Source organism: Heptranchias perlo, chromosome 2 (genome assembly GCF_035084215.1).
Source record: "Heptranchias perlo isolate sHepPer1 chromosome 2, sHepPer1.hap1, whole genome shotgun sequence".
Taxonomy (NCBI): domain Eukaryota; kingdom Metazoa; phylum Chordata; class Chondrichthyes; order Hexanchiformes; family Hexanchidae; genus Heptranchias; species Heptranchias perlo.
Genome location: NC_090326.1, coordinates 114,084,050 through 114,097,377, shown reverse-complemented (window position 1 = coordinate 114,097,377; position 13,328 = coordinate 114,084,050). Strand labels below are relative to the sequence as shown.

Here is a 13,328-nt window from a genome sequence, read left to right as displayed (position 1 = left end):
GTGGTACTGAAAGAAGGCATGTCAAGATGATCAAGAGCCAATATAACCTGATTGGCTACATCCACCAAGATGCCATCAACCACTTTTGCAGGTGCTGACACACCGACCTGGCAATGATTGGTGAGCACTGCCTTCACAGGGTCAAGGTCACCAGTCAGTCAGATGCAAAGGTGTTCCATCTACTAAAACGTCACTTGCAGCAACCATTCAATCTAGGGCTGGCACATTCAGTAATAGTAATGGTCAGCTGTAACCTGAAACTTGGCTCCACCTCCTTGTAGGGATGGGGTTAGTGCCATGGAGTGACATAGAAGACTACCAACCTCTTAACCACATATGGCACTTCCATTTCAGCAACTGCCAAACAGGGAGCTGGTTTCTTAACTCCTTCATTATCTACCTACAGACTCATTCCTAAAGCTTGGGTTTTATTTTTCTTTATTTTGCCCCTGCCATTGGGTTGAGATGTCTTTTTGAAGCTCTTCAACTGGTTGCAGAGTTTTTGTAAACCTATTGTGACACTCCCTTTTTATTGTGCCCATTCTGTTTAATTTCACTTATACACAATGTTCCCCTTTCCCAACTAATATGCTCCCTTCACCAGTCCACATCTGCACTTAGAGATGTGCTAATGAGCTAAAGAGGGAAAGTTGGGTTCAAACAGCACAATTCCCTTTGAGTTGATCTAAAACCCACTAATCGCCAATAGAGGAAAATCTAGGCGTGTGAGTTCACAAGTAAAGGAGGCAAGTGACAACAACCTTTAAATTTAAGCACAGAAACTGGGAGAAGAAATTATTTTTTGTGCTGATTTATCCGTTTTTCATTCACCTTTCCCATGCAACAACTGCGGCTCTGAAGACTTGTGTATTCCAGCTCCTTCACCTCTGCCTCTACCTCCCTGCAGCCTTTTAGAATCACAGGAGCTGCAGTAAAGGAGGCCGCCCTTTGGCCCATTGAGCTTATGCTGATGCTAGCTCTTCAACTGAAGATATCTAATCCAATCTGATTTCTTTGCCCTTTTCGCTGTAGTATTCCCTCTTATATTCTTCCTTCTCAAATATTTATCATATTCCATTTTAAATTATGTTATAGTTTATAACCTCAATAGCCACTCAATAGCCCAGAAATTTGGGTGCCCCCATTTTTGGGCATGTAGGGGGTGGGGAGGGGCAAAGGATACATTCCCATAACCTTCTCTGTTCTGGTAGAAAAGCCCCAATTTTTTTTCTAGTGAATCTTTACTACACCCCTTCCATGGCTCCAATATCCTTCCTATAATGGGGTGCCCAGAAATGCACACGATACACCAACTGTGGCCTAACCAATTTCTTGCATAACTTCAACATCACTTCCTTGCCTGTATATTCAATAGTCCTTCATGTAAAAATCCAGAATTTCATTTGCCATTTTCTGGCCTTTTCTACCTGCACCCCCACCTTTTAAGATGTTATAAGAGATAAGCAAGAGCATCTTTTGTTCTGATGATTTTCTTCCCCACACTAACACTGTCGAGAGCGACAACACAAAAAAATGGCCTGAACTCCATGGCACTGCATGCTGAGGTTCCAATTTATTTTGCCACTAATAAAATGGATGCATTAAATTAATATTTTTTGCTAGGTAATGGTGGTCTTTAAACATTTTATGGGAATCACTAAAGTTTAAGATTTTTCCTCTGCCTGAATTCAAGCATGTTTTAGCTTAATAGTTAACACCTGCCAACTTGTGGAAAACCTGTGAAATGTAGCCAAACACAACATCTTGCAATTTTTATACACCTGCTGCTCCAGAGGCTGCAACTCACAAATGTTTTAAAAGGGAATTTTTTGATGTTTTTCAGAGGGAGGATGAATACAACAATCATAATGAATATAGTATTCAAGTGATGCAATACAGCTTGTGGAACGTATTCTTGTTATTCAATGCAAGTTATGCCACTGCGTCAAGTTTATATAATAAAAAAAAAGCTTTAGGGCAAAAATGTCCCCTTAACATCTAGGCGGCTGATAATCTGGTGGTGAGCACCCGCTACACTGAAGGGCTCATATTGTTCGGTACAGAGCTCTGAGACCTGCATTGTGTCCAAGTATCCAGCAAGCCCCAGTGCAGCTAGCCAGTGCTAAAGATGCTGGGAGCCTAAGCATCAACTGCAGTTTTTCACTTGTCGCAGCACCGGTAAAGTTCAAATCAGGCCGAAACCTGAAAATGCTTCAAGTCTTCTGACTGTGGCCCTGGGCGGGCACCGCCTTGCATTTCTACTCATATTGACTTTCACTTTCTCTGTGAGTTTCTTTTTTACTATTAAGAGACAATTTACAAAATTGCCATTCTGGTGTGGTGTGAAGCCTCATTAGCAAGAATTTGTGTTCACACCCCATGATTTTCCATCATTTAAAATGAATGGATGGAAAGTCATGTGGGATGAATGCCCAAATTCTTGACATGCACTCTTAGCAAGCGAGGGTCTGTACCAGGAGTGTGATATTGTTAACGGCAAAACTTCTTATTTTCTAGTTTCTATGGGCCACATATGATCATCTTCTCTCAAAGGCCTATTCAGCTTGCTCATAAATAGAAGCCAGGAGCAAGTCATAGAATCATAGAAAGATTACAACACAGAAGGAGGCCATTCCACCCTTCGAGTCTGTGCTGGCTCTATGCAAGAGCAATCCAGCTAGTCCCACTCCCCCGCCCTATCCTCGTAGTCCTCTGAATTTTTTCCTTTCAAGTACTTATCCAGTTCCCTTTTGAAGGACATGATTGAATCTGCCTCCACCACCCCCTCGGGCAGTGCTTTCCAGATCTTAACCACTCACTGTGTAAAAAGGTTTTTCCTCATGTCACCTTTGGTTCTTTTGCCAATCACCGTAAATTTATATCCTCTGGTTCTTGACCCTTCCGCCAATGGGAACAGTTTCTCTCTATCTACTCTGTCTAGACCTTTCATGATTTTGAATACCTCTATCAAATCTCCTCGCAACCGTCTCTGTTCCAAGGAGAACAACCCCAGCTTTTCCAGTCTATCCACGTAACTAAAGTCCCTTAGCCCTGGAATCATTCTAGTAAATCTCTTCTGCACCCTCTCTAAGGCCTTCACTTCTTTCTAAAGTGCGGTGCCCAGAACTGGACACAATACTCAAGTTGTGGCCGAACCAGTGTTTTACAAAGGCTCACCATGACTTCCTTACTTTTGTACTCTATGCCTTTATTTACAAAGCCCAGGATCCCGTATGCTTTTTTAACTGCTTTCTCAGCCTGCCCTGCCACCTTCAACGATTTGTGAACATAAACCCCCCAGAACTCTCTGTTCCTGGACCCCTTTTAGAGTTGTGCCCTCGTTTATATTGCCTCTCCTCGTTTTTCCTACCGAAATGTATCACTTCACATTTTTCTGTGTTAAATTTCATCTGCCACATGAGCACACATGCCACCAGTCTGTCTATACCCTCTTGAAGTTTATCACTAGCCTTCCAAGTTTTGTGTCATCTGCAAATTTTGAAATTGTGCCCTGTACACCCAAGTCCAAGTCATTAATATATATCAAGAAAAGCAGTGGTCCCAGCACCGACCCCTGGGGAACACCACTGTACAGCTCCCTTCTGTCCAAAAAACAACTGTTCACCACTACTCCCTGTTTCCTGTCCCTTAGCCAATGCTGTATCCATGTTGCTACTGCTCTTTTTATTCCATGAGCTGTAATCTTGATGATACGCCTACCATGCGGCACTTTATCAAACGCCTTTTGAAAGTCCATATACACCACATTAACTGCATTGTCCTCATCTACCCTCTCTGTTACCTCATCAAAAAACTCCATCAGGTTAGTTAAACACGATTTGCCTTTAACAAATCTGTGCTGGCTTTCCCTAATCAATCCACACTTGTCCAAGTGACTGTTAATTCTGTCCCGGATTATCGTTTCTAAAAGTTTCCCCACCACTGAGGTTAAACTGACTGGCCTATAATTGCTGGGTTTATCCTTACACCCTTTTTTGAACAAGGGTGTAACATTTGCAATTCTCCAGTCCTCTGGCACCACCCTTGTATCTACAGATGTTTGGAAGATTATGGCCAGCACCTCCGCCATTTCCACCCTTGCATCCCTCCGGAAAAGCTAGCCTTTCAAGTACCTCTTCTTTATCAATTTTTAGCCCATTCAGTATCTCAATTATATCTTCCTTTACTGAGACTCTGGCAGCATCTTCTTCCTTGGTAAAGACAGATGCAAAGTATTCATTTAGTACCTCGGCCATCCCCTCTATCTCCATGAGTAGATCTCCTTTATGGTCCCTAATTGGCCCCACCCCTCCTCTTACTCCCCGTTTACTGTTTACATGCCTGTAGAAGACTTTTGGATTCCCTTTTATGTTGGCCGCCAGTCTATTCTCAAACACTCTTCTTGCCCCTCTTATTTCCTTTTTCACTTACCCTCTGAACTTTCTATATTCTGCCTGGTTCCCACTTGTGTTATCAGCCTGACATCTGTCATATGCCCCTTTTTTTCTGTTTCATCTTACTCATTATCTCTTTTGTCATCCAGGGAGCTCTGGCTTTAGTTGCCCTTCCTTTCTGCCTCGTGGGAATGTGCCTAGACTGTACCCAAACCATCTCCTCTTTAAAGGCCGCCCACTGTTCAATTATAGTTTTGCCTGCCAATCTTTGATTCCAATTTATCAGGGCCAGATCTGTTCTCATCCCACCAAAATTGACCCTCCTCCAATTGAGTATTTTAACTTTAGGTTGGTCCGTGTCCTTTTCCATAGCTAGTCTAAATGCTCCCCCACTGACACTTGCTCCACTTGGCCCGTCTCATTCCCTAGAACCAAGTCCAGCAATGCTGACCAATGTAAGGCCATCTGATGACTTTCTCTCTATTTTTTAATTCCAGGTTCGACCTGGCTCTTCCCTAGATTGGCACAGGTGAGATCAGGAACTCAGTAACATGAGGAGACTGTATGTACAAAGCTCCATATTCTGTAGTGTGGTGCATTGGTGTTCAAATGTATCCATATTTATATAAAAGTGTTGAAATTATCCACCCACGCCCAACATCACACTCCGTATAAAACACCAATAAAAAACAACTGAACAACTTTAAAACGAAAGTATACAGAAAGAGATATTTTGACCTTTTGCTACTCCAGAGAGGTTATTGAGATAATAAGGAGGCACCAAGCAGCTGCCAATCTATAGAAACTTCCAGCAATAACTAGCCGCTAATTGAGCTCACAACCAACTTAGCAAAGCGAGTATCTGAGCAGTGAGCTTAAAAGGATATGCCAGCGTAGCAGCTAAACATTACAACTGTGCTCCTTACTGTCCATGAACTATCCATCAGTTAATATTTCCTAATTTTTTTACAATGAGATTCATGCCTTCTTAAAGCATTTTCTTTTTTCTTAGGTCTTTGCATTATCTCCATTTGAAAAGGTGGACAGGTGAATTCCATCCAGGCCACTCTCAATCTGAACCCAGTTACTGGCTGATATACAAAAGGAGTTTGTGGAATCTCATGTTCCCTTCCTCTCCACAGAGATGTACATGGCCTTTTATTAGTCCTATCCTACAGGGTATTAAGATCATGGGCATGAACCCACAAACCACTTTTTGTCACTTGAGCTCCAGAGTGCTATGCCACCATGCCACCCTTGTATTATTGCAGTTTGAATTTTATTACTCAGTCTAAAATGCATAGCAGGTATGACAACAACTTTTAGATACATGCCTTTGGTATTGGTATCGCACTCATCTTAAGATACGAGAGGAACAATCAAGAATGGTGTAATAAAATACTGTAAAATTCTATTGGCAAGTTAAATGCATTTTGCAATTGCTGCTCAAACATGGGCTTGATTTCTAAAATCATTTCTTGTTAGAAGTATCTTTATAGGACTTCCTTTCCCCTCCCCCTTCCCCTTCCCAATGGATACTGCAGAATATTGTCTAGTTTTAGTAATTGGCATTGCTAGGCTCCTGGTCCATCAACTCCTCAAATTTAAAATTCTCATCCTTATGTTAGAATCACTCCATGGCTTCCCCCCTCCCTATCTCTGTAACCTCCTGCAGACCTACAACCCTCCGAGATCTCTGCGCTCCTCCAATTCTGGCCTCGTGTGCATCCCCAACTTCCTTCGACCCACCATTGGCAGCCATGTTCTCTAGGCCCCAAGCTCTGGAATTCCCTCCCTAAACTTCTCCGCCTCTCCACCTCTCTCACCTCTTTAAAACCTACCTATTTGACCAAGCTTTTGCTCACCTGTTCTACTGTCTCCTTCTTTGGCTCGATGTCAACTTTTGTCTGATTATGCCCCTGTGAAGCGCTTTTGGAACGTTTAACTACATTAAAGGCACTATGTGATTGCAAGCTATTGTTGTAGTCTGACAACTGTCTTGCGTATTGATCAAAGAGAAATGTTATCGTAAATGCAGATGAACATTTTTTGAATAGTTATCTTTCCACTGTCTGCTGTTATTAATTTCATTAAGCCTACAATTTTCTAAGTCACCAGGTGCAATAGCCACCTTCCCTAGTGGTTGTAGGACGGCTATAAATGAAATGCACCTGCACCCCAGACTCCTACCATCATCACAAAGTCATGAACATAAAATTCCACAAGCATTCCAACATTTCTACAACTATGGCTAAAATGTCAAATTTCAGCAGAATGCTTGCAATGCAACTGCAACTATTTGCTGAACATCAGACCCTTCTTTACAATCTATAAATGTTAATCCATTATTTGCTTTGGTCTTTACCTGGTTACTTTTTCAACTCAAATGCCAGGCAACTAATTAGCAGTGACTCAACTTCAGTGGGAGAATAGTTTGTTTCCTATCTATGCAGGAAAATTGTTCCCGTTTCCCAAAAAGTCCAAATAATAAGAAATACTTCTTGTTTCAGCAAGAAAAATTTGCAGCATTTATTTATACTTGAGACAACAAAAGTTCTCTGCAAGTAAAATATGTATTCCAAGGGATGCAAGTCCCATCAACTAAGAAAACAATCTCAGTATCTGACAGGTTAACAAAAACAAAAGAATGTGCAAGCACAAAATCAATGTCAATAATTAAACAGAGCTCATGGACAGATGTGCAAGGTTTCACGTGGATTACAAAAAATAACAGAATTAGTGTGTCATCAAATGCATTCATAAAAAATACAATGATTCTGTATTTGGCTTTTGGCATGATGACAGCATCAAAGACTACAGGAAGAGAGAATGAGCTAATTGCTGTAATTTGCATTTTAAAGAAGTAATTAAAATTTACAAAATATAGTTGACAATAGAGAGGTAAACTGCTTTTCATCACTGATGCAGTTAGACTAATCCTTTCCCATCTCATGTGTACATGTTCATCACTGTCCCTGCACATCAAATCTTTACCTGCAATCCATAATCCCCATACTTTTTGATTGCCTGAAGATATAGTCTTTATTAGGGTTCCTATTGTCTTCTTCACAAAGGTTTAAAGGTATTGAAATTATATGTGGGCAATTTGATAACAGCTGAAGCCAATGTTGCCCTTCAACTAAAAGCCCCAGTCCAGGTAATTAAGTGCACAATTGACATCTAGTATGGCAGTACTATGGAAAATACCCTTTTCTGAGTGCTAATCCTTCCCCACTCTTATAGCAGCAACTATAACTAACTGAAACAATACATTTGTATCTTATTTTTTTTACATGTAACACACTTATTGCATTTTATATGTCACCTGCAAGGTGCCAGTAATTAGTTCTAGATCAACCTACAATATATAATAATCTAGCAATTATACTGAAAAAGTCTTACCTGCAAACTAGACAAGCCAGTTTGTGGTTTGGGGAAGAAAAGAGGCTAAAATGTTCATAAAATATCCTTTTTGTGTAGCCATGCAACCACTAGATGTCACCATATTAAACCAACATCACTTGTTCTTGAGTTTCCATGTTTTCTGCATTGTTATTTAAAAAAAACCATAACTGGCCTTTGACCTCTTCGACATGGCTGGAGTCCTATGCTCAATGGGTCAAAACCCCATTGCTGTGTTCAAGCGGCACTCGGTGGTGGGGAGGGGTTTTGCTTAGTTATACTTAACCATCTTAATTTTCAGTTATTGGTACTTCAAAGGAATTAATTTGGACCCGTTTCTTCCATCATTGTTTGTTAGTTAATTTATGCACCCAGAATGAATTACGCATTATCAATAGTTCTAAACTGATGTAAATAATTCAACTCTAATTATTGTAGTTAATATTATGTGTTACATCGAAACTACAGAAACAGGCCATTCAGCCCATCTGGTCTACCCAAGCGTTTATGCTCCACACGAGCCTCCTCCCTCCCAACTCCATCTAACCCTATCAGGATACCCTTCTATTCCTTTCTCCCTCATGTGCTTATCTAGCTTCCCCTTAAATGTATCTATGCTATTTACCTCAACTACTCCTTGTGGCAGCGCATTCCCTGGTTAGTTGGGCCTCATCTCCTTTTGCTGATCACTGACTTGCCGATGCTCCCCCTGATCACTACTTACATTATAGGGGAACATGGTGGCCTGACCCCCCACCAATTTTGACCCCGCCCGCCAGCAGTGCCTGTACTCTCACCGGCTTTGGGCTGAAGTCAGAATTGGGGCATGTCAATGAGGCCCAGGGGTTAAAACCAGTCTTACCACTCTTTGGGTAAAGAATTTTCTCCTGAATTCCCTATTGGATTTATTAGGGACTATTTTCTATTTATGACCTCTAGTTTTGGACTCCCCCACAAGTGGAAAAATTTTCTCTACGTCTACCCTATCAAACCCTTTCATTATCTTAAAGACCTCTATCAGCTGACCTCTCAGCCTTCTCTTTTCTAGAGAAAAGAGCCCCTGCCTGTTCAGCCTTTCCTGAAAAGTAAATCCTTTCAGTTCTGGTATCATCCTTGTCAATCTTTTTCGCACCCTCTCCAATTCCTATATCCTTTCTATAATATGGAGACCAGAACTGTGCACAATACTCCAAGTGTGGTCTAACCAAGATTCTATATAAGTTTAACATAACTTCTTTGCTTTTCAATTCTATCCCTCTAGAAATGAACCCCAGTGCTTGATTTGCCTTTTTTATGGCCTTATTAACCTGCATCGCTACTTTTAGTGATTTGTAGAAATTACAGGAACTCATTAGAATGCACAATGATAACTTAAGAACAGCTGTGGAGCCCTCTGTTCAACTCAATTCCACTTTACTGAAGTGGCTTCAGAATTTGCACGTACCTGCTCTTTGACACTGCATTATTTTTTCACACACTCCATCACCATTTTCTAGTAGAGCTTTGGTTGTCTGGATCATCTAGGGAAAATGAAGAAAAAAGCACACAAAGTATATTAATATATTGCTATTTTGATTCAGCATACAGCAACTTAAGGGCCGATTTTAATCCACCCCTGCCCGGCGGAAACGGTGTGGGTAAGATGTCGGGAGGTTTACGTCATCGGCAAGTGCACACCATTTTAACCACGGGCCTGACTATGGCCCGCACGGTCTCCAGCCCGTCAGCGTGAACTGGCGGCAGCAAGAATGCAGGCCCAGGTAAGTTATTTAAAACATTTTTTTTTAAAGGTTCCCTGTACGCCAGGAGGAGCAGGTGTAATCCTCCTAGCCTATAAGGATAGGTTGGGACTTCCCACACACTCCGGGGAGGTCAGCCGGTTCGCTGCCCATTTCGGCTCTTGAACCACTGATGTCCACCCCAAGTTAAAATCAGCCCTTTGAACTTATTTCTTGAGTGTGCTCTTTATATGACAATCCAGTAGTTTCATGGTCACCATTACTAACACTAGCTTTCATTTTAATTAACTGAATTTAAATTCCTCAGCTACCATGGCAGGGATTTGAACTTATGTCACCAGATTATTAGTCTAGGCCTTTGGATTACTAGTCCAGTAACATAACCACTATGCTACCATACCCATGGAGCGCCAGAACAAATAAAATAATCTTTCCTGCTTCCTTAACTAATTTTGAGTTGTATTTTATTTGGTATCAGTTAATTGTTTTGCATTCTGTTTTAATGGTCCACAGTTGCGCAATTTTTATAACCCTTCAACCATATTTTATTGTTCCCTTCATCCGTTCTATGTTAAATCAGACTCACTGCACCATCTCTTATAATGTGGAGATGCCGGTGATGGACTGGGGTTGACAATTGTAAACAATTTTACAACACCAAGTTATAGTCCAGCAATTTTATTTTAAATTCACAAGCTTTCGGAGGCTACCTCCTTCCTCAGGTGAACGATGTGGAAATGAAGTCCTCGAAATGAAGTCGCATTTATAATTCACAGAACAATGCTGGTGATAACAGACAGTTTTTTCAACTGCCCGTTGCCAAGGCAATCAGTGTGCAGACAGACAGGTGTTACCTGCTTATAGTTACCATCTCTTATAGTAAGTTATTCTCAAAACTGTGGACCACATCCCTTAGTCTTTCCTTTCTCCTACAATCTAAAAACTTTTAGAACTCAGCTTCTAGCGAACTGTTTTCAACATTGGTGCTGTCCTTTACTATGGCCTTTGGCTCTTCACCTGTTTTCCTCAATTAGAGTAATAGCATAATTGTTTCATTTTCAAATAAAAGAGTACAACACGTCATTGTAGAAATGTATCCATGGACGATGTACAACAATGTTAATCCATATCTTTATTATCTACCTATTGGCCAATAATTTTAATATGGCACTTGTCACAAGATACCATAACACTTCAGGTTATGTGCCACTCTTATTAGTTTTATTACTCTTTCCCCTACCTCACACGCTCTCTACCACACACGTTATATTTGCTCCATAAAGTAAGAATTTTTTAAAAAAGTAAATCAGAATTATTCTGTATTCATTATAAAGAAATGAATTTAGGACAGCAATTCAACCTCAGAATTGATAATATTCATAACCAATCAAGCTCCCTTCTCATCAAGCAACCCGACCACCTTTCCCGGCTGTTTAAATTTAAAAAATCCAAATCATGCCATCGACGAGGCTCTCGCAAAAGGCAGGTGGGGGCCTAATTAATACTCAAAAGTCACGGCCTGATGACATCATCGGCGGCGCGACTTAAACTTAACTGCATGTCAGGGGGAGGCCCGCGCTGTGGGATACCTGGCAGCTGATCCGAGGCAGGAGGCGCCGACTGCCTAAGCTAAGTACAAAATCTGCTCCTTGTGAGCCAGGAGGTGCAGCAGTGCTTCCCCCAGACCTCACAGGGAAGCCTTTGGCCGCCACATCTGACCGCGGGCACTATCAACCATCCTTCACCGCCCCTCCCCCCCACCCCGATGACGGCCTTGATCACTCAGCCTCCCCGCCCCCGATCTTCCAGCCTCCCCCCGTTATGATCGGCAGGGCCTCCATGTCCCTGGCCTTGTCGGGTTCTTCACCCGCTACCGGGCTCCCCTGTACCCTCCCGCTTCCCCGTTAATATCGGGGCCTTGGTGTCAGTAGTGGAACCTGTTTGTGCTTTTGGTATCCACTGTCAGCATCACTCGTAGATCAGATATAGTGTGAGCCATATGTAAAATATAACTTCCTTTACTCTGTTCCAATGTCAACTTCAGAAACGCACATCCTAGCACCAGTGTGAATATTTCATTTGCCTCAACAATAGTCATTGTGGCCTCATTGGGTGAGAAGGGTAACCATGGACACACTCATGCTGTGGATCTGTGTCCACAAGGTAAGGGGGTTGAAAATGGCCAGTTATTTCATGTAGGAATCTTAGCCCAGGGAAGATAGGTGCCTTTCATCCGAACAGTAAAGATTGAACTGGTCCAAGAGATGAAAGGACAGTGTTCTGCCCACTTAATCTATATCATCAATGCTCTCTCCAATTTTCTTTTCTTTACTATTTTTGGGTCCATTTAAAGATTTTATTAAGCACCTCAACAGGTACATAACACCGTCTATTTTCATGCAGGCAATGAAAGAAAATGGGATAGAAAGCCTTTGCCAAATCCTTGTCCCTAGAAATGTCTACTCTCATTTTTCTCCCATCCCCTTGTGGGCGGATTGTACCACACACTGAATCTCCACCCCCACCATATTTAAATGATGGTGAGTAGGTGGAGCTTGGTGCTCCCTCACTTTTTCTTCCTTTTCCACCTCTGTTCTGCCAATCTGAAAGAAAGCCTCCAGGAAAGAGACGTTGGTCTTTCTTTAATGACGAAAGGTGTAGTAACTTTGCAAAGTGCTGGCAACATTCAGCAGACTCCTGCTTCTTTCCAATGAAGAAGGATGTGCAGTTGGGCTCCTGTAGATCGATTTGGAAATTTTTGCCTTGCTGATTTACATGGCTCCTTCTCTCTTTAAATATTACATGCCCATGTCAGCTGCTGCAACAGCAACAATTTCCCTCCCCTTTGGCAGCTGGATCTCAAAGATTAGTGGTTATAGCACTGGGAAGTCAATGGAAATAAAAATTGGGAGAGATGTAAAACGGACTGCTGACTTGCTATCACCCGTTTTACACTATCGCAAAAAGTCAAGATCTACCCCTGGGAGTTTGCCCTGAACATATAATTGACCCCAACCTTGGGCGAGATCACTGTGAAGACAGAATGGCAAGTGGAAGTCCCGCCCCACTGCACTTCCAGTCAGAAACTTGAGTTGGAGGAAAATCCAGGCCATAATCTCTAGGTCCAACACCAAGAGGTACTGAATTTCTTTGTTTGTGCATTAGAGAAATGCACAAACAAATCCATCTATAGAGTTCTTAACTTTGGGGAATGGTTAGAGTGCTATTTATGATCAGTAAGAATGATATACCATAGACTTACCGCTTTATAAATTTTAGCTTATGCTAACTCCTCCCCGAAGCAAGCCACCAATATTACAGTAATAAAGCTACCTCAATTCGCCTTGTGTAGGGAGGGGAAAAATCAGCCACAGTTCCTGCTCTTGATCAGTCTTCAATGCCTCCTGCTAGAAAAGTGCTCATATGTGGATGTCAGGTAAGAACAGGATAGGGCTCAGCTGTGATGCTCCCCCCAGTCAAATAACTGACCAACAGTCACTGTCTAAGCTTACCTTTGAAGAAAGGTGAGGTATCCAGGAGGTGGGGGCAGATGGGGCAGAAAATTAGAAGAGAAAAGAAAATCTGCTCATATATTAGGAATAACTTCATACTTCATTATCTAATCTACTAATTCAAAGTTGTTTTTTGCTTAAAAAAACTGGAATTATTCAGTAGTTCAAATTAAGCATTTTAATGAAATAACACACCAAAACACTAAAAGAATCCATAAAACATCAAAGTGATTGAAATGCACATTACTTTAACTTGAGCATTGTTAAAGCTGCGCAATGCA

At 41.6% G+C, this 13,328-nt stretch overlaps 1 protein-coding gene across 1 annotated transcript in view; it reads right to left on the bottom strand.

The window, feature by feature from the left end:
- The window catches only part of LOC137342229 (inactive phospholipase C-like protein 2), a 321,745-nt gene that overhangs the window by 27,083 nt on the left and 281,334 nt on the right, over positions 1–13,328 (bottom strand). The window contains exon 4 of the mRNA XM_068006038.1: positions 9,241–9,316. Within this exon, the coding sequence (XP_067862139.1) occupies positions 9,241–9,316 (76 nt within the window). The remainder of the gene's footprint in view (positions 1–9,240; positions 9,317–13,328) is intronic.